The sequence below is a fragment of the Callithrix jacchus genome, chromosome 6 (assembly GCF_049354715.1).
Source record: "Callithrix jacchus isolate 240 chromosome 6, calJac240_pri, whole genome shotgun sequence".
NCBI lineage: Eukaryota > Metazoa > Chordata > Mammalia > Primates > Cebidae > Callithrix > Callithrix jacchus.
Window position 1 is genome coordinate 146,296,070 of NC_133507.1, and position 21,390 is coordinate 146,317,459.

At 38.9% G+C, this 21,390-nt stretch overlaps 1 protein-coding gene and 1 long non-coding RNA gene across 7 annotated transcripts in view; one reads left to right on the forward strand and one right to left on the reverse strand.

Moving 5' to 3' along the window:
- Positions 1 to 18,608, reverse strand: part of CUL3 (cullin 3) — a 103,918-nt gene extending 85,310 nt beyond the window's left edge. For both annotated transcript variants that reach the window (XM_054257989.2, XM_002749841.7), the window contains exon 1: positions 18,227 to 18,608. In XM_054257989.2, coding sequence (XP_054113964.1) covers positions 18,227 to 18,292 — 66 coding nt within the window. In that variant the 5' untranslated portion in view covers positions 18,293 to 18,608. The remainder of the gene's footprint in view (positions 1 to 18,226) is intronic.
- Positions 18,609 to 19,147: 539 nt separating this feature from the next.
- LOC118154772 (uncharacterized) overlaps positions 19,148 to 21,390 on the forward strand; it is a 122,328-nt gene continuing 120,085 nt past the window's right edge. For 3 of the 5 annotated variants that reach the window (XR_013519130.1, XR_013519129.1, XR_008482301.2), the window contains exon 1: positions 19,148 to 21,150. This is a non-coding gene — a long non-coding RNA (uncharacterized LOC118154772). The remainder of the gene's footprint in view (positions 21,151 to 21,390) is intronic. The other 2 variants (XR_013519131.1, XR_013519128.1) reach the window with 2 other exon arrangements.

Here is a 21,390-nt window from a genome sequence, read left to right on the forward strand (position 1 = left end):
CAAAACCTTTTACTGCGATACACAGAAAAACAAAGATGATTAGTCACAAGGCGTTTTCCTGTTTGTTTTCGTTTTTGTTTTAGACAGGGTCTCCTTCTGCCATCAACGCTGAAGAGCACTGGTGCAATCATAGCTCACTGCAGCCTCAAACTCTAGGGTTCAAGGGATCCTTCTGCCTCAGCATCCTGAGCAGCCAGCTGGGACTACCGGTATGCACCATCATGCATGGCTAATTTTAAAAAAATTTTTTGTAGAGATGGAGGTTCTGCTTTGTTGCTCAGGGTGGTCTTAAAACTCCTAGGCTCAAGCAATCCTTCCCTCCTGGCCTCCCTAAGTGCTCCAATTACAGCTGTGAGCCACTACACCTAGCCACAAGGCATTTTAAGTGCATACTTGCAACATTTTAGCTCACCTTGATAGCAGCAAGAGGTAGCTATAAAATGTACTACAGTTAATTTTATGCAGTTACTATTTAATATTGCACCTTTACACTGTTTACATTTCTCTTGGTTGCAAATGACACCATATACAATCTGTGAGTGCTTAGGTTTTAATAAATTTTAGCTTTTTATAATAGATTTGTGTATATTTTACGTAGTAAATGACAACACAGACTAGTATCTACATATATTTTATGCATTCCTAATATTTTTTGTTGTTGTTGTTATTTTGAGGCTATGCAGTTCCATCTGTGAGTCTTGTCAAATCTCCACAAAGTTTTCAAATGTATTTACTGGAAAAAAGCCACGCAATAAGTGGATCCACACGGTTCAGACCCATGTTGTTCAAGGGTCAACTTTACTACTGTCTTAAAACTTTCACCTAGTTCATTGCAAAAGCCTTCCAAACACTATGAACCCCAACCTCATGGAATTTACCACCCTCAAAATCACAATCAAAATAAACATAGGTGTACCGTGACCCTGTTCAAAACCCTTCTACAGTAGCATAGTAGGTACAAACCTAGTTTATGTTCAATTCTCCACACCTCTCTTGACATGTATTCTCTAACAATATTAAACCAAGTGGAATTCTTAAATATACAACTTGCTGTTTCTCACTGCATTTCCATAACTGTCACAACCCTTACCCACTTATTTCAGTTCCCATGCCTTTCACCCCCTACCCCGTTGGTCTTCCTTTGCTCTGCCTTTTCTTTATCTGATTGTTTACATATCTTCTGAACACAGCTCAGGTGTCAATAACCTCTAGGAATCCTTCCTTGAACTCCTCAAGCAAAGTTAACAACTCCTTCTCAGCTCTTCCATGATATTTTAGATTACAGTGTAATCTACATTTAACTATACACTAAATAAGATGTAGTGTATTTTTGTTTATATGTGAATGTAGTGATATAAACTACCAGGAGGAGTTATACACTATCACTACACTCCCATATAGCTTCATAATTGTCTATTTATGCATCTTCTTCCATGAATTTCTTAAGAGATTGTACGTTTTTTTTCATGTGGCATTGGAGAAAAATGCACAATCTCTTGGCTGGGCACGGTGGCTCACGCCTGTAATCCCGGCACTTTGGGAGGCTGAGGCAGGCAGATCACAAGGTCAAGTGATAAAGACCAACCTGGCCAACATGGTAAAACCCTGTCTCTACTAAAAATAAAAAAAAAAATTGGCTGGGCGTGGTGGCATGCGCCTGTATTCCCAGCTACTCAGTAGCGGAGGCAGGAGAATCACTTAAACCCAGGAAATGGAGATTGCAGTGAGCCAAAATTGTGCTACTGTATTCCAGCCTGGGTAACAAGAGTGAAACTCCGTCTCAAAAAAAAAGGGAAAAAGAAAAAGAAAGCGGTAGACAAATATCTGTTGAATGAATACTACTTTATCCATGTTATATCAATGCAATTTTGAAAATACAAACACTTTAATTATAAGGCACATGATATGGGAAAACAGTTGAATGTATTTACCCTCAGCAATTAATCCGATTTTAAATAATCAAATCTTTTTCGAATAGAAGTAATGTACAGGTACCAGACTTTTAAATTTTACCTCAAGCAGTATTTTCAGATTTTTCCCATTCACCTAGCTAAAGGCCTCACTCAAAAGCTGCTTAATCATTAATTTTACTAATAAATATTAACTGGGAAGAAAATGGTGGACGAAATAGGCCCTTCAGAAGCAGATCAATGAGCTACACTCTTTCCCTAAATCAAGTAAGTCCCAAAACTATATGTACCAGATGAAATGGGCTTCTAGTGCAGATTCCTACATACACATGATTTGGTCTTGGCATCAAATGCATGTCAACAGCATTGGCAAAACAACGATGTTACAAATGAACTTTAATCTTTCTACTTGCCCAACCCTGACACAGAAGCAACATTAACTGCTACTGAAAATCTTTTCAAATTACTGAATGTTCAATTCTCACCTCAACAATATGTTAACAATAAAAACTTTAGGCTATACTTCATTCCTGGAGCAATAAAATTTAAAGGCTCTAACTTTATGTATTAATATATTTTTAAAAATAGTAATATTCTATTAAAGTAACATTCTGAATTACTTGAGCAGAGCTTTAACCCCATTGATAAAACTGACTAAGTGGCAATAACTGCAGATATACTCAGTAAGGGATTTGGCAACCAATGCTTCAGCAAAACAATAAAATAAACTGGACACACACATCTATATACACAAACATATAACATTTGCTATCTAATTATTAGATGTATTCAGGACCCTTCCCAAGAAGGTCAAGTTACAAAGCGATCAGCAAGCAAAGTAAATTCATTTAGCAGAAAAAGAAACAAAAGCTCTTTAAAGGAAAGATATACTTAAGGATTCTTAAATGCTTATAGCTTAGTGAGACTTTTAAAAACCAAGTCAAGAATTTAATTTTCAAAAGTGATCTTTGCCTCCTTACCTCCCTCCAATCCAAGATAATTTCCTCATCAGTTAAGTAGCAATAACAAAAATAAGTCTATAATAGTCTGTTTTCTTTAAAGCAAAATCTGTTCATTTACATTACTTCAGAGGATATAAAAATGTAACCTTCAAAATGCCTAAATTTGAAAGGATGTCAGTCTATTATATACTTAAACATCTTGAAGGTTCTGTAATTACTGGGTTAGAACTACATCATAAGACGAATTAAAACTAAAATGAAAAGAAGTGAATTCTTAACATCTATTACATACAAAGGACAACAAGTCTTTAGTCCTCTGTGAATAATTTTCTACAAGAAAAAATTTAGAACAGGGTGGGTGGGGGAAAGGGTGAGAATTTGAAATTCCAGGCAATTCAGAATGACACAGCTAGACAAAAAAAAAAATAAACAAGGGAAAATGCCTGATCTTAATTTCAAGTTCCAGCCTGAAAAAAACTGATCTGGTACAAGTATCTGAGGAATGGTAGTATTTTTTTTAATCAGATACAACTAAGCTATTAATTATGTAATGAAGCTTCCTCCCAAACTATAAGCACCTCAGAGTAGATAAGGTCTCTCTCCCTTTATGTCATTGTACTCCTTACAATGTATGGCACAATGTTTAGATAATACTCAAAAACTATGATCTGAATATCTAGAGTTAACGATAAGCAGTCTTATTTGATGACCAACCAGTATACAATTACTTATGACATCTGTAATAATACCATTTAACTATTATTTATTCCTTAAGCAACGACAAGCATAAAAATACAGGCAAAGATCTGAGCTTTGAGAAAAACAGCCTAGTGTGACACATTCAAACAGACTTTGGACAAATTAACCTTTCAAAGCTCACTTTCCTCATTTGCTCGTGGCCACAGAAATGTGAGACGGTGGACCGTGGGGTAATTAAGAAAGTCTGCAAAAGCATCTGCCCATTAAATATGTTTGTTTCTTCCTTTCCTATGCAGAAGAGTCATAGAGCTTTGATTAGTGACTTAAAACTGAATATAAAGACTACTGATGTTTGGTTAACTGGTTTCTCTGGTTACAGTGTAGAACAGATGGGAGTGGAGGAGTGCTGCCAAAAAAAGAGGTGATGTCAAGGAAAAAGAAAAAATAAGATTATCAATTAGAAAAGCACAGCAGCATGGGACAATTCCATGAAATCACAACGTGATCTACATTTAATTGGGCTCTAACATCATTAAATTACAGAACAGTAACATTTATAATGAGAAAGTTAAATCATCAATAGAAGGCTCAATTATGATTTGCATTTCAGGCCTCAACATTGAGTAGGCTATCCAAAACTCAATTTGAAAATTTGGAACAATTTTTTCAAAGACACAAGGTCAAGCTTCCAGATTAACCTATTTAAGTCCATTTAAGTCACAGAGCAATTGAGCTAAGAGTACTAACAAGTCTTTCAGCTATATCTCTGTGAATGACTTTTGCATATATGAAAAAAAAGTATATACAGCATTTCAAAACGTGATGATGACCACAGCAAATAGGATACAATAATGTAAGATTCTCACTGAGGTAAAAAGCTTGTCACTGTACTACTATTGGTGCTATTTTCAACCATAAAAAAGAGGTATTACAGGACTCCCTTAAACACATTGTATCCAGAAAACACAGTATTCATCATAATTAGATTTCAAACATCGTACTTACAGACCTTCCGTATTAAGAAAACTAGTGGTATCTAAGATCAACACTTTAAAATATTTTCTTTCCCAATATACTATGAAATCCAAAACACTACTATTTATACTAGTTAACACTACTATTTATACATGGGTTACATGTATAAAATTACTCTTCACACATTCATCTGTAATGTATAAAAACCCTATAAACTGTAAGACAATGACAAATTGATTATACCTAAATCAATTACATATAACCCAAAAGGAAAGAAAACGTATGAAATACCAAATTGCCATAGTTTGCTGTCTTTGAATGACTCTAACTGTAATCAAGATATGACAGCAAAAGGTCTGATACAAATTGTGAGAAAAATCTGCTCTAAGTCTATTCAAAACTTTTCTACAACTATCAACTCACCAAATAAAATGTACACAAGAACACAGCTAACTTTCCCACTGCTTCATATTAGAATTTAACCATCATCACTGAAATATACCACTCATAAAGAAAAATCCAAGAGTAAAAAGGTAGGTAATTTTTGCAACATCAAACAACGTATTTTAGACAAAGGCCACAGGAAAAGACACTAGCAGTCAGTTCCTAGATTTATGTATAAACACAACTGTCTTTTGCTGAAATTTCTGAAGCTAGAATAAGCCTAAGGTAACCTCAAGTTAAAACTTCTTCATTTTACAACAGAAGAAACTGAGGCTAAGGGGCTTATACAAGCTGAGTGTCCTTCCAGGGTACCATGTCAACTCAAACCATCAGAGTGCTCAATACTGAGAAATCATTTTATAATTAAATAGGCCAGTGTTAACACTGAGTTACTATGACTACATGTTTATTTCAGTCTGCTAGAGAGAAAAGAGCTTTTAACCAGAAATTAAGCTTCTGGTCGTGGATCTTCCATAAATTCAAGTAAGGAGTGTATCCCTTGGTAAACCATCTTCTCTAGTCCTCTGTTTCCTGATCTGTTAAGAAAGAACAGATTCTCTCAAAAGTCTCTGCCATAGTTTGAATGTTTGTGTCTCCTTCAAAATTCAAGTTGAAATTTAACCGTCAATTTAACAATATGAAAAAGTGTGGTAATCCAGGTGCAGTGGCTCACACCTGTAATCCCAGCACTTTGGGAAGCCAACATGGGCAGACTGTTTGAGCCCAACAGTTCAAGACCAGCCTGGGCAACATAGTGAAACCCTGTCTCTACAAAAAAAACTAATACAAAAAAAATTGTTGCTGGCCTGCACCTGTCCTTAGCTACCCAGGAGGCTGCAGTGGAAGAATCCATTAAGCCCTGGAGGGCATGGCTACAGTGAACCAATATCAAGCCACTGCGATCCAGCCTGGGTAAGAGTGAGGGGAAAAAAAAAGTGGGGTCTTCAGGAGGTGACTAACTCATAAGGGTGGAACCCTTGTGAACAAGATTAGGTGGCCTTATAAAAGAGGTTGACAAGGAGAGTTCACTTTTTTTGTCCTTCTGCCTCTGCCATGTGCAGATACAGGATTCTTCCCCACCAGAGGATTCCAAGAGAATCCTGCATCAAGGTATCGTGTTGGAAGCAGACAGCAGAATCTGTAGCACCTTGATCTTGAACTTCCCAGCCTGCACAAGTGTGAGAAAATAAATTTCTGTTCTTTATAAATTACTCATTCAGTCTGCAGGATTTTGTTACAGTATCATAAAAAAGATTACAAGAGTCACTTTTAGCATTTAAAAATTAAAATATTAACACAAGAGCACATAAATTACTTTTTTATTTGGTTTAGTGATAGCATTAATCAAAAAAGCGTATTTCTTTCGAGTCTCATTTGCATACACAAAAAGTAGTAAATTATTGCTAAAAAATTTAATCTTTGTACTTCTAATACATTTTACTGTTTAATCTACCACTTTAGTATATTCCCAAAGACAAAAAATTAAAAATCAAAGTAAACATATTAACTTCAAGGAACCACTGTTTGCTAAGTATATAAACTTCTATTAGCAAAAAAAAAAAAAAAAAAAAAATTTAATGTATCTGGTCAGCTTCACAATTTAAAAGAGCAAAATGTAAAATCATAAATATGTCAACTAGTAATAAGTCTTTCTTACAGGTTATGCTTTTGACTGCTGTATTCAAGTCAATACACACTAAGATCCCCTTACACAAGTTATATACTCAAATGTTACTGAACAATGCACATTTCAATTGATTTAAAGTTTTTTATAACTTTTATAAATGGTCCATTTACTTAAAGCCAGTAAAACTTGGATTCTTTTTGTAAAGAGAGTATTGCATTGTATAAGCTTCAGGGCCCCTAGATCTGCCCCTGGCTAATAATTTAAAAGGTAACCTTAGAATTTTCTATATAATGAAAAGAACATGAACTTTTCAGTCAGACATACCTGGAATTTGAATCCTAACTCTGACCTTCTCTATGCGTATATGTAATATACATATTTTACTAGGCCTCTCTGAGACCCTGACATATTTAAAACAGGAGTAACAACATAATACTTAAAATTGTTTTGAGTATTTCAGATAATTAGTTCAAAGTATCTAAAACAGCCTACCACAAGGCACACACCCAACAAGTTGTTACTAATCTTGTAAGGCAACCTCTAGTGGAAACAGGAATTGGAGATGAAGAAAAAGGAATTCTTCACCATTACTTTGGAGAGCACGGGGCAAACAGAAGAGGCTAAGTGTTGCTCAGTTAGGAGCTGTTTTAGGTAAGAGCGACTTAAAAACACGTATGTCAAAGAATTCCTCTTAGCAATGATGGCTTGCTTTTATAGAAAAGTAGCTCTAGGGAATCTCACATTTTCTTAAAGTAGGTAAAAAATCCCCTTTGAAGTCATTTTATGCACCTGCTCAGCAGTAACATTTCTTGTTTAAAGAGTAAATTGGGGTCCATTCCTTTCTCAGTGATTACAAGTGCTAAACGGAGGTCAAATTAAGAAGTTTTGCTTAGTTACATTTTCAACTTTAAATATAAATTTTTTTTTTTAAAGAATGCTGTCTAGTAGCAAAAGATTTGGATTAGGGGTTAAGGCAATTAAAGGATCAGTTCTCAATTTCCTATTAACTGTTATCAAGTTGAGCAAGTAGGAGTCTCCTCCTCATCTTTAAAACAGATGAATAACTACTGATTTTAAAGTACTGGTTAACAGAATTTCTTAAAATGAAATCTTTCATAGAACCCCACATACAAATGGTAACACAGGAGCTTTTCTAAAGGACCACAGAGGGAGATCTGCAAGATTTCTACTTTCCACTTCCTAGGCCTCCTGGGTCCGAGACACCCTCGGGGCTCCCTGTAAACGTTTGAAAGTAACTGCCCTACACAAAACACAGAATTATAGTTGAAAATTTTGATTTTATGATTGGGAAATTCTTTTAAATGTCTTAGTGATACCACTATTAGAAAGTATTTTCTGATATTTCATTTAATCCTCAGAATTTGTGAAGGACTGCTATAGTTCTCATCTTACAGAGGAGGAAACAAACTTAAAGAGTCTGCTGGTTCCTTTATTCAACATTGTGTACTATATGCTGGGTGCATACTGCTGTACTGATGAAAGTCATTAAGAAGACTTGAGGCCTCCTCAAGAAAATTATGCCCTAAAAAAGGAGATAGAGACTCCTCTCTCAAGAATCTTGGCTGTGAGAGGAGGTACTATGGTTGTTACTATAATACAGAAGACAGGTGAAAAGACATCTTCCTTCTCTGAGACCAGAGGGAAAGGAGCCAAGAATGAATAAAGATGCAGATTAAATAATATAACTGAAAGGGTTCTGAAGGTCGAATAAACTTTGAACTTTCACCTAATTACATTCCTTTTCACAGTGAAGTAGTCAGGTTTCTTGAAGAAGAGAGGTAAGAGAATTCTCAATAGAGAGCTTAAGGACCATAAGTTTGGAATAGCGCAGGCAGGAAAGAGGGAAGAAGTTGACCAGGGACACACACACACACACACACACACACACACAAAAACTGCTCAGAGGCACTGAGAGTCCAGCTAAATTAAAGACCACTGTCTTGCAATTTTCTCCAAAAGTAGCTAAAAAATGTGTACAGTGGAGGCAAATAGGTGGAATGATTCAAGATGCTTTCTGCTATTTCTGGTCTTGCTCTGGGGAGCTGGTAAAAAAGGGGCAAATGATAACATAGGTGGAAGTAACAGCACCATGGCTTGGGAGAAAATAAAAGGGTCTTCTTGAGATGAAAAGGCACATTAATGTGAAAAGGAACAAAGCAACAAGAGAGAATAATTAAATAATAAGTGCTTGCATTTATTTACAATGCTTATTATGTGCCAAGCACTATTCTAAGGAACTTTACGTTTATTAACTCCATCTTTAAAACAATTTTATGACGTAGGTATCATCACTTTTTCCTTTTTATAAAAGAAAGAACAGGCAGACACTAAGTGATTTGCTCAAAGTCCTATATCTAACAAACAGAAGAGCTAGGATAGAATGTAATATTGGGAGTTTCAAGATTTCTACAGTAGTAGCATGACAAGCTCTAAGACAGCATGAAGAACCCTGCAAAACAAGTCTGTCTGATCATCGCTGTAGATTCAGTACCTGACCCACAGCAGCAACACACAATAAAAGTATTTTAAATTGAATAAATGAATGACTTCCACACACAATGAACAAAATTAAGATATGGCCTAGACATATCTGTGAGGAAGGTATGAAACTCTTCAATGACTGAGGGAGCATGAATAGGTAGTCAGTAGATGGTCATAGGGAGAGAGCAGGAGATTATTCTCAAGCCAAAAAAGATGATGATGGACATGGCAACAAACCACATCTGGGCCCAATGATTCAAGGACTATAAGAAAAATAAAAACCTCAATTCAAAAACATAAGCCTACATCCTCAGGCCAAAGCCACATTTCAGGTGGAAAGAAGTCACAGAATTCAGTGGCGCAGTGGCTCATGCTTGTAATGTAATCCCAGCACTTTGGGAGGCTGAGACAGGCCTCTTGAGGTCAAGACATTGAGACCATCCTGGACAACATGGTGAAACCCTGTCTCTACTAAAAATATAAAAATAAGCCGGGCATGGTGGCTCATGCCTATAATCCCAGCTGTTTGGGAGGCTGAGGCGGGAGAATAGCTTGAACCCAGGAGGCGGAGGTTGCAGTGAGCGGAGATCATACCATTGCACTCCAGCCTGGCAACAGAGCAAGTCTCTTTATAAAAAAAAAAAAAAAAAAAAAAAAAGGTTAGACAGGCTGAAGATACAGAGAAATTAATCTGCAAGAGAAACAGGGGATAAGAGTGTACAATTTAAGTGTGACAGGAAGGGATGAGATGCGAAGGAGTCATGGTGGAGGGAGTGAAATGTAGAGCACAGCTAGTAAACAAAAAGATTGGACCACAGACTGTCTTCTGGCTCTCAATTCAGGGTCACTGACAATGCATCGTACTACCATTACTAATTTCAAGTCATTACTGTTCCAGGAGATGGGCTGACTACCCTGCTACAGAAAGTGTCGCAAGATCTTTAATGACCCACTACTACATCTTAAGACTTCACTTAGAGCTACAAAAACTTCAAACATTTCAGGGCACCATTTGCTTACTGAATTTATCAATTACTATGGTTTGGCTTAGAGGAATAGTTTCTCATTTAATCAGTCATTCACTAACCATCTACACTATGCTAAATGCTGTGTGGTTCAAAAGGGTGTCTGGCATAAGTTTTGGACAGGGACCAAAACCTAGTTCAGGAGTGAAATAAAAAAAAGGAGAGGGGAGAAGGAGACAGGAAAGGAAGGAAAAAAGAAAAACTAGGTATGTTTTTAAATGAACATTTAATGTACATATTATAGAACGTGCAAACCAAGTGAGCATTTACTCCTTCAATAAAGTTACGAGAGGGTACACAATTACTCCAAGGATTATGTGTGAATCATTACAGAAACTTCTGTTTTTGAAACGACCCCTCAAGACACAACAGGATTCTTTTAAGTGTCCCAGCGGTACTAAACCTATAACCTTTGAGAATGCTTTCTCAGCACAGTTCACAAACTGGCTCTGCAGGCTTTTCAAAACTTAAGTTCTAGAAGCTGTACAATAAAATGACAGGACCACTAAAATAAGTGTATAACATTCAGTGTAACTGCTTGCAACAACAACATCCAATTTTAATATTGACCTAATCAAGGCTAAATATTGGTATGACAATAGTTCAGTTTTAAAGCTTTATTTTTTTTTAAATCACACAACAACGCTGTAAGATGGATCTTATTAGTAGTCTCATTTTACACAAGGGAAAACTGAGGCTACAAGAAGTTAGTAACCTGTTAAAGGTTACTAGCTGCAGCTAGAAAGACGTGGAGCTTATGTTCAAGCCCACACTCTTAGGCTCGCAGTCTCTCCACTCTTTAGTCATCCCTATATTCATATGTTGAATACTCTAGTACAGAGGTAAATGAAAATTCTCTACAGACTATCCATAGTTTTATTCTCCTAAGTAGTCAAAGAAATGCAAATTAAAGCATTAAAGTACTATTTTTTCACCTGTGAAATTAAAGATACAATTATGGTGGGTAAGACACTGCTACAAAGAAGTTAAACTGATACAACCTTGAGAAATAAGAGTTCTCACTTCAGAGCCAGATTGTTTGGGTCAGAATCCTAGTTCTGCCACTTGCAAGAATACCGTAAGTAAATCACTTAACCTCTCAAAGCCTCATTTATAGAACAGATAATAGCAGTATTCTATAGTTGCTGGAATTGAGTAAGTTTAGACATGCAGAGTACATGATAAACATTCAGAAAGCGTTACCTATAATTACTACCTTTATGGAGGTCAATTAGGTTACATATTTCAGTTATGTACGGCCCAATAATTCCATAATCATAGATGGGCTCAAATATTTATGTGTCTAAGTAGTCACAGTTGCAATCTTTTTTAATAGAAAAAATATGGACTCCCTGCAATCTACCAAAATATCTGGCAATAGGGAAATGTTAAGCAAACTGAGATAAGGTATTATAGTAATTAAAAACCATGTTTTCAAAAATTACAGTAAGAAATTTTTTAACAGCAGGATATACAACAATTAATTTTACCGTGTTCACTCAAGAGTTTGAAAGATTAAAAGGAAACAAATGAAAATGTTGTTTGTTTCCAAGTAGTAGGACTACATACAGATGATTTCTTTACTTCCTTATTTATACATTTAGATATTTATCACGTTTTCTACCAGGAATATACATCATTGTTATAATTAGAAAAGTTACTAAAATAAATTCATTGCTTTAACAGACTATGGTTGAATAGTTTTCACAATACACTGATAGACTAATACTAATTTATGTTTTTACTAATAGTAATTTGTTTTACACTAAATCGTGTTTAATTAAATTAATTCATGTAATTCATGTTACTAGTAACATTTGTTCTCACTAGTAACACCTTTACACTCTGCGGACCTTACAATGGGCTAACAATAATTACTTTTTTTAAAAAGTTGCATTGTTTAAAACTACAAATTGTCTAGTAACTTTTACATAAACCTAACAAAACTACTTAAGACCATCCATATACTTTGGAATGAAAATAAAAAAATTACCTCTAAAATCTCCCAATATATAATATAAAGAGAAGGTATACTACTTTTTCCAGCCTTAATCATGTAATCTTCCTGAACTGGACAAATGCTGTCATTACTAAACTACATTTAATGAATGAATGATGTACAATCAAATGAAGCATTCCCTACTTTGTTTGAATCAAGTCTGTGATTTATGCATTATTTAAAAAGCCAAATTTTTACACTGTATTTCATATTACTTATATAGTTTCAAATTCAATATTGGTATTAATAATTTTACAAGTTCATCTGAATTGCTATCTAGAAAGACAAGGAAAATAAATACTTTATTCATAACAACTGTATACTTTTATTTTTTTTAACTTCTAAAGTCAGAGAGGTAGTAACAGCTATAACACAACTGGCTGTCCCAAAACTATAAACACTATCAGTAACAGTATCAGTCTAAGTGCAAGTAACACTTTAATAAATCTGCTTCACCTTGCTTCATAACATGAAAAACAAATTTATAATTAATTCTCTGCTCTGTGATCTGTAATACTACCACCCAGCTTTCCTCCAGGTACCAGTCCAGGTAGTTCTATGCAACAATTACCTTCCCTAAGAGAAGCCTACTATGAAGATGAAAGCTGTTCCCTCAAATCTGACAAACATTTTCCGTTTTTTTTTGAGACAGAATTTCACTCTTACTGCCCAGGCTGGAGTGCAATGGCACAATCTCAGCTCACTGCAACCTCTGCCTCGAGTGTTCAAGCGATTCTCGTGCCTCAGCCTCCCGAGAAGCTGGGATTACAGGCCATGTGCCATCATGCCTAGCTAATTTTGTATTTTTAGTAGAGACGAGGTTTCTCCATGTTGGTCAGGTTGGTCTCAAACTACTGACCTCCGGTGATCTGCCTGCCTGGGCTTCCCAAAGTGTTGGGATTACAGACGTGGGCCACAGAGCCCAGCCATCAAATCTAGGAAACAAAAGAAAACAAAAACAAAAACAAAAAAAATCTAGGAAACATTTCTGTAGCTCAAAGAAAAGAAAACATGATTAACTGTCCCATCTGTCCTTAGACTCTTCCTGTTCTTAAGTATATCACTAATGATCATAAACCTCTTTCACTAATGTAAGTTGCTCTGTATGTTCTAGCTAACAATCACCTCCAAACATTTGCTGCCCATGTTACACAGGTGGAGTCCATCGAGCATTAGGGAGTGGGCATTTTATCATAACACTCTTTCTCATGATGAGTTAGTATGCTTTTAGAAACTAACTGAAACAATTTCCAGGACCCCCAGGTAGAGGTCTTAAGAGCCTGATTACATCCTGGAGACAGTCGCCTTCGTAACAGGTTTCCCAAACTCTGAAGACTAAGCCAAGAAAGGCTTCATTACTGTTTGATAGAGGAGAGGACAGCATTTTCATTCAAACTTTACCCCTCCAATTCCAACCAAGCTTGTCAAACCCATGTGGACAAAACCCAGACAGTAAAAATGGTAAGAAATGACTTTTCAAAGTTAAAGACAAAAGGTTTATCTGACAGCAACTAATCCTACATAGTGAAACAAAGCCCAGGAGTAAGGAAGAGACTCCGTGAGACAAAAATATTTGGTCCAAACCCACATTATTTCCACGAGTTTCACAACTACTGCCTCCCTTCTTTAAAAGTTTTGTGGTCCTTGCTGTTCCTTTGCATACAAAAAAAAGTTTAAATTATCAAAAAAGATGTGAAATTATATATTTTGTGCAATGCAGGAAAGCTCATAAACTGGAATAAACTTTTCCTTTGTCAAAAGTTTACAAATATAGAAACTTCCTTATTGTCTTCCACTTTAAAAATAATTTCTATGAAAAGGTCTACTTAAAAATGCAAATTGTGCATTAAACTGTGGTGTATTAGAACTCCTACAATGATGAGGGTATACTTAAAATATGCACTAAGGCTGGGTGTGGTGGTTCATATCTGTAATCCCAGCCAGCACTCTGGGAGACTGTGGTGGGCAGATCACCTGAGGTCAGGAGTTCAAGACTAGCCCCGCCAATATGGCAAAATGCCGTCACTACTTAAAATACAAAAATTAACCAGATATGGTGGCGCAAACCTGTAGTCCCAGCTACTCAGGAGGCTGAGGTGTAAGAATCGCTTGAAACCTGGAGGTGGAGGCTGCCGTGAGCTGAGATTATGCCACTGCACTCCAGCCTGGGTGACAGAGCAAGACTCTGTCTTGAAAAAGAAAAAAATGCACTCAAAACACTACAAAGAATCTGATTTTACTTTTGAAAATTTATCTGGAATAATATTATGCATCTGTAAAATATTCTATAAGTTCAATTACCACTCTATTTTGCAATGAAAACAATCTCAAAACATAATTCTACACTTTTTTACAAGTCAATTTTGTAAAACAGTCTGAAATGCACCTGAGACTCAGGAGAGTCTCGCTCTGTGGTCCAGGCTGGGGAATGAGAGAAACGGGGGTTGGGGGAGTTGGGGGGTAGATTTTGGTCAAAGGGTACAAGCTGTAAGATGAATAAATTGTGGAGATCATATGTGCAGCACTGTAAGAATAGTTAATAATACTATATTGTATATTTGAAAGTTGCTAGGACAGTAGACATTAATTGTTTTCATCACACAGACATTAAAAAAAAACAAGTATTTATGAGGTGATTATAAGTTAGCTTCATGGTAGTAATCATTTCACAATGTATACAATTATCAAAACCTCATGTTGTCCACCTTAAACATATACAATTTTTTTTTTTCCTGAGACAAGTCTTGCTCTGTCACCCAGGCTGGTGTCACCACCTCAGCTCACTGCAACCTCTGCCTCCCGGGTGCAAGTGATTCTCATGCCTTAGCCTCCCAAGTAGCTGGGATTACAGGTGCATGTTACCACCCCTGGCAAATGTTTGTATTTTTAGCAGAGGCAGGGGTTTGCATGTTGGGCAGACTGGTCTCCAACTCCTAACCTCAGGTGATCTGCCCACCTCACCCTCCCAAAGTGCTGGGATTACAGGTGTGAGCCACTATGCCTGGACTTTCGGTGAAACTATAATTTCTCTTAAATTACAGTAGCTATATATCCAAATAACAGATGTAAAATACAATAATTTTTAAATATGTACATATGTGTAACCATAAACAACGATGTACCTATGTATAACCATAAACAATATTTCTTTTTTTTTTTTTTTGAGACAGTTTCACTTTTGTTGCCCAAGCTGGAGTGCTATGGCTTGATCTGTGTTGCCCAGGCTAGAGTGCAATGGTGTGATCTCAGCTCACTGCAACCTCCGCCTCCCAGATTCAAGCGATTCTCCAACCTCAGCCTCCCGAGTAACTGGGACTACAGGTATCCACCACCAGGCCCCACTTTTTTTGTATTTTCAGTAGAGACGAGACTTCACCATGTTGGCCAGGCTGGTCTCAGACATCTGACCTCAGGTGATTCACCTGCCTGGCCATATTTTTTCTTTATGTAATACTATGCATTAACTACTTTTGACCATCAACTCATGCAGTCTGCAGTTATGTATAAAACTGCCAATCTGGAAGACTGGAATTTTGAAGGTCTACAAGCACATGGTTAACAAGATAAATCTATGAAATACCATACCACTGAGATATATAGCTATCTGTAACCAAGTCTCAAACTATAATTTTTTTTTTTTTTTGACAGAGTTTAACTCTTGTTGCCTAGAGTGCAATGGCACCACCTCTGCCTCCTGGGTTCAAGCAATTCTCCTGCCTCAGCCTCCCCAGTAGCTAGGACTATAGGCACCCACCACCATGCCCGGCTAATTTTTTGTATTTTAGTAGAGATGGGATTTCACCGTGTTGGTCAGGATGGTCTCGATCTCCTGACTTCATGATCTGCCTGCTTCGGCCTCCCCAAATGCTGGGATTACAGACGTGAGCCACAGACGCCCGGCCAAACTAGAATTGTTATTTTCAATGGGAACCACTTATGAATGTTATTAATACTTATTAAACAGTAATGAAAAATTTTAGAAATCAACAGCTATTAACTACTGAATATCAAAACTAGTCACTTACATATAACCTGAAAGAGAAGTTATAGACAGAATAGGCCCAAATTAGCTCATAACCATAAACGAAGCTAAAAAAAAAAAAAAAATTCAGTTCCAGTACTACGTGGTAAGCTATCACACAATTTTATTATACTGGTCAGCTAAAGGAATATGAAATTCTCTCCCATCTCTTCTCCTCAACAATACTAGCTCCAGAAGGCAGGGATCTTGGTCTTTTTAGCTATACTGACAAACCCTCACAAGACCGCCTGGCACATAATATTCAGTATTTGTTGAACAAATGAAATGATGGCAAAACAGGTAAGATCAGGGAAACCTGTAGACATCAAAGAGTTTGATTAAACACAGATGGAAGTACAACTGGTCAATCAGAAGGCCATTAACCTGAGTGAGTCGATGTCAAATGTGAGTTACTCCACGTTTTAGAAAAAAATCTTTAGAACTTTCGAATTCAAGAATGAGGAGTGTAGGACCGCAAACACTCCTAGAAAATCTGTTGTACAAAACTATTAACTTCATAAAATTCTAAATTCTAAACTCTACTTTAAAATGGTCAGAATTTAGCAGGAAAATTATTAATATTACTCACAAATTCATAAAGCCAGCTCTTTGCCCAATTATAAAGGAAAACATACTAGTGAACTTCGTTAGTACTCTGTCAACACTGCTGACTTCCTGATGTAATTTCTCACGTTTACTTAGAAAAAAGTTTGAAACATTCAAAAAGCCTTTATTATCAAAAACACTTAATTCTCCCAAATACATCGTACCTATTTACAGAAAGCAGAAGCTTCCTCACACTGACTTTAGTATTAATGTTCTTGCATTTCAGAATTCTACATCAGGTGTATCCTTTTCAATTTTAGGAATTCAGAGGTCCTCAGGTTCTCTGGGACTAAATTACTTGACTCAACTGGGGCAATCATATTTAGATAACAAGTCTTTTCCCCACTACAAGGGCACTTCAGGAAAAGCATGCTTTAAAAAGTGACAATAAATCCCTCTCTTATGCCTGCACATCATATGAAGTATTTGCGAATCTAAGACGGGAAGACCAAGATCTTTCTCTAATTTTACTTTTTAAAATCTTCTGTCCGATTGCTAGTTGGTCTGTCTTGATGTATGCCTTTTATTGTAGCAACATGGGCAAGTATGTCCAGTTTGTTAACAAGAGTACATTTTAATTGCTTGCCATCAGGTATCTGAATCAGATATGACACCCAAAGTTATACCCTATGTCCTAAACACTGAAAGGGTACGACTCAACCTAATGCCAAAAAAGTAAGTTTCTGAGCAGAACGCGTTTGCTGTCACTGAAACCGATGAAAGAAAGCAACTCCACAAGGCGACTAAGCTCATTCTTTGGGCTCCCAAGGCTGAGAAATGGAGAACCAATTGCCCGGTTTGCTCCCTGTGGCTTTCCCCCGGCCTTCCTCGGAGTGGCGAGGCAATCCTGCACAAGAGTTTGTAAAGTGCTTAGGAGGCTTGCGGGATGAAATACACCCCATGTTACTAGTTTATGATCACAGAGCATTCCGTGCAACCACTGTCACTGCGTCGGAGGCAAGTTGAGGGCAGAGCCCTTCCTGGGGAGGGGGACAGAGAGGGCAGCCCTTTCATCACCCTAAAAGCTAGACTGGGTTATTTTGGAAAGTGCAGCGAAACCCCACGTGAAAAGTTGCACACATGCCCCACACAGGGAGGACTCCGCCGCAGCCAGCAAAGCCGGAGACTGGCCCTACACCCCGGCAACGTGGGGAGGCGTGGGGCGGCCGAGGGGCTCCGGCCGCAGCCAACGCCCACGAGGCGGCTGGAGAAGCAGCTCGCAGACGGGGGCGCGGGGCCAGGCCCGGGCTCCCGGCGCGGGGAACGGCCCGGGAGGGCGGCCGCGCCGGGGCCCCGCGCCGCCCGGTTGCTGGGAAGGCTCGCGCCTCGCGGCCGGCGGGCGTGGGGGAGGGGAGGCCGGGCCTGCGGCCTGTTGGGGGAGTTCAGCCCGGGCCTCGCGTGCGGCTCTCGGCTCGGCCCCCGGCCCCGGGGTCCCGGACGCCGGGGAGAGACTCACCGGAAAGGCCCGGATCCGCATCTTGGTGTCCTTCCGGCTGCCCGTGCCTTTGCTCAGATTCGACATGGTGCTCGTCCCCTACCCGGCGGCGGCTTCAGGTCGCGCTCCGCGGCGCCGGTGTCACATTTAAGGCGGGCGGGCAGGCGAGGGGCGACGCTGGGGGCGGTGGCGGAGCGGACCCGGGCAGGGCTAGGGAGCTGGCCGGCCCCTGAGCAGCCGCGGCGGCGGCGGGGACGGCGGCGGCTCGGGCTCCGGCGGCTCCGACGCGGCTGGGGGGCTGCGCTGGCGCGGCTGCTCCACGGGGTCCCCCTCAGGCCCGGCTTCGCTCCCTTTATCGCGCTCCTCCGCGATGGCGGCGGCGGCGGCGACGGACAAACATCTCACTGCGCAGGCCGAACGTCGTCCTCCTCCTCCTCCTTCTCCTCCTCCGCCTGAGCGAGACGAGATCCGGCCCAGAGGGTGGAGGGGGGAGGAGGGAGGGAGGAGAGCCGGAGAGTGAGAGATGCGGGGGGAGGGAGGTGGGAGGACGGGAGGGGGAAGCGGGCGGCCGCGGCGGGGACGCTCAGATCTCGCGAGAAGAGGGCGAGCGCGCTACTCCTTGTGGGGCGGGGCGAAACCCGGGAGCGGGAGGACGCCACCAGAGGGGAGGAGGGGAATGGGGAGTTGGGGGGAGTGGTAGGGGCCGGCGGGGCGGGGTAGCGAAAAGAGGGCGTGGCTAAGAGCGGGAGGTTTAAGCTGCCTTTTGAAAGAGGAGCGCCAGGTCCCCGGTTCTGGGCGGAGGTGGTTGCTGATTGGTGGAACTTCAAGTGGGGTTGGGGGGGAGGGGGGTTCCTGGTCACGTGGGGGGAGTGGGCGGGGGAAGTTTGGAGAGCAGGAGCAGGATTGTAGTGGGCTGGGCCTTACTGGGCTGGGGCAAGATTTAGTCTTGAGGAGGAGCGTGGGGTGCTAGATGGATAACTACGTCCCGAACTGGTTCCTATGTTTTTCTAGGGCATATGGACTAGGGATGGGTACTTGAGCAGAAGCCAGCAACTAGAACGAAGAGTTTGTGCAGGAGTTACCTGCATGATCGGAAATTACTGTCCTGTATGCTCAACAAGGTATTCGGACTGGGTGTCCACACAACAGCTCTCAGGACTGGAGGGTGGAAATTTAATCTACAAAGTTCCCTTAAACTGCAAAAGCTTCGGGACCTCTTGATTCACTGATATTTTCTGGTGGACCCCGGGCTTATTAATGTTAAAACCTGTTTTTCATTACTATCAGAAAAAAATAACAGCTCCATTAATGAAATGCAGCATTTGGTAAATGATGTTAAATGGAATGATAGAAACCTAACTTTAACCAACCAGATGAGTCATTTCTACTATTACCAAGAGTACTGTAGGTTTTTAAAGCCAAAATTACTGTCTGATACAGTTGCTGTATATTTGAAAAGTTTTGGGTTTTGGGGGAGAGGGGTTTGATCATTTTATATTCAAAATGTCTAATCTGACTCATGGTTTTGCTGTCCATTTATTATGAACTGTACTTCCTCATTTACCTACTTGCCCAAGTGCTGTTATGTTTGGGTTTCTGACTCTGCAAGGGAGTATGTGAGTGCCTACTAAAGTTTGTCATCTTCCTGTTTTAAAGAAACAGCTGTTTTAGGGATAGATATGTACATTTAGAAGCTGAAATTGTAATACTTTTAAATAGCAAACTTAATATAAAGTGAAATACACATTTGTTGACTGTAAGGTTGAATTTGCCCTAAATTAACTCTAATTAGTAAGCTTATGAGTTATTGCGCTTAAATCCCCTACTCGGTTGAAACGCCCCATTGCAAATACCATATTTTCTTTTTTTTTTTTTTTTTGTGGGAGTTTTTTGGTATTGTCTAATTAAAGCAAGAGCTTAAGAAACAAGGATATTGCTTAAGATAATATCTGTAAATACTGAAGCTAAAAATAGGTTATCAAGAATTGAGTTAATAAACAAAGATTGGGAGGGGCTCTGACTTCAGTATAAGATAATGTCTGTATTGGAGTTTATAATCTGTATGCTAATTGAACCTTCATTTCCATAATATTAGAATATAATAACAATGTTTTCCTGTTGGTTGTACTCTTATGGCCCAGTTTCTTTTACTGTAAGAATATATGTTCAGAACAGCGATCTCTGAGGAACCATAAAAAGAAATTTAACAGTGGTGTGATCTCTGCTCACGGTAATCTCAGCCTTCTTGGCAAAAAAAAAAGAAATTTAAAAATATATATTAAAAAATATATATATGTTCTTGGAGCCATTGTTTGAATCCCAATTCTGCCACTTTACTAGCTGTGTTATGTGTCTTTTGGGACATGGAGTTGACAATGCCTAGAGTTCCTCATCTGTAAAATGGAGACAATAACAGTACTTCCTCCTTGGGCTACTATGAAATTTGAATAAGTGAATACATTTTAGAAGCCCTGAGAGTTGGGCATTGCTCTCAGTGCCCTGAGAGCAGCCACTTGCCACCTGTTGGCTGTTACTAACATGGGCGTTAAAGCCAAGGTTATACTACTTCCTTTATTCAATAGGTAGGTTTCTTTTAAAAAAACACTTGTATGCTTTTATAAAATAAATCGTATTTTGAAACTAAGCCAGTCACTGACATTTGGATCTCAGTCCACTAAAATATTTTCTGATAAGCTAGGGAGTCAATATAGGTTTGACTTTATATTGGCAAGGGCATTAAAAGGGAACAATTAGCATAGACTATCCCCATCATTTATTAAAATGTATTTTAACCTCAGAAATGGGGAAGATCCATTTTTGAATAAATGACAGTTTCTTGAATTTACCAGCCTCAGGATGAACAATGCATCACACTGATTTTTCTCATTTCACTCTGAACTTAAGGAGACGTCACAGGCCAGCATTTAGGAACTCACTACATTAAGGTATATTTCTACTTAATTGTAAAGCATATAGTAAATATGGTAACTCTAATATGTTTGTTTTGTGAGCCTAGATTTTCATATGTTGGTGTTGCTTAACCAAAATTTAGCTGCAGCTAAAAGAATCATTATGAACTGTGTCTTCCCTTGGCTTTTAACCACCAGCAGTCAGAAAAACGACTCAAAATGAATTTTTCATTAAGAAGTCTGCTCATTTATTTGTTCAGTTATTCATTTATTCAA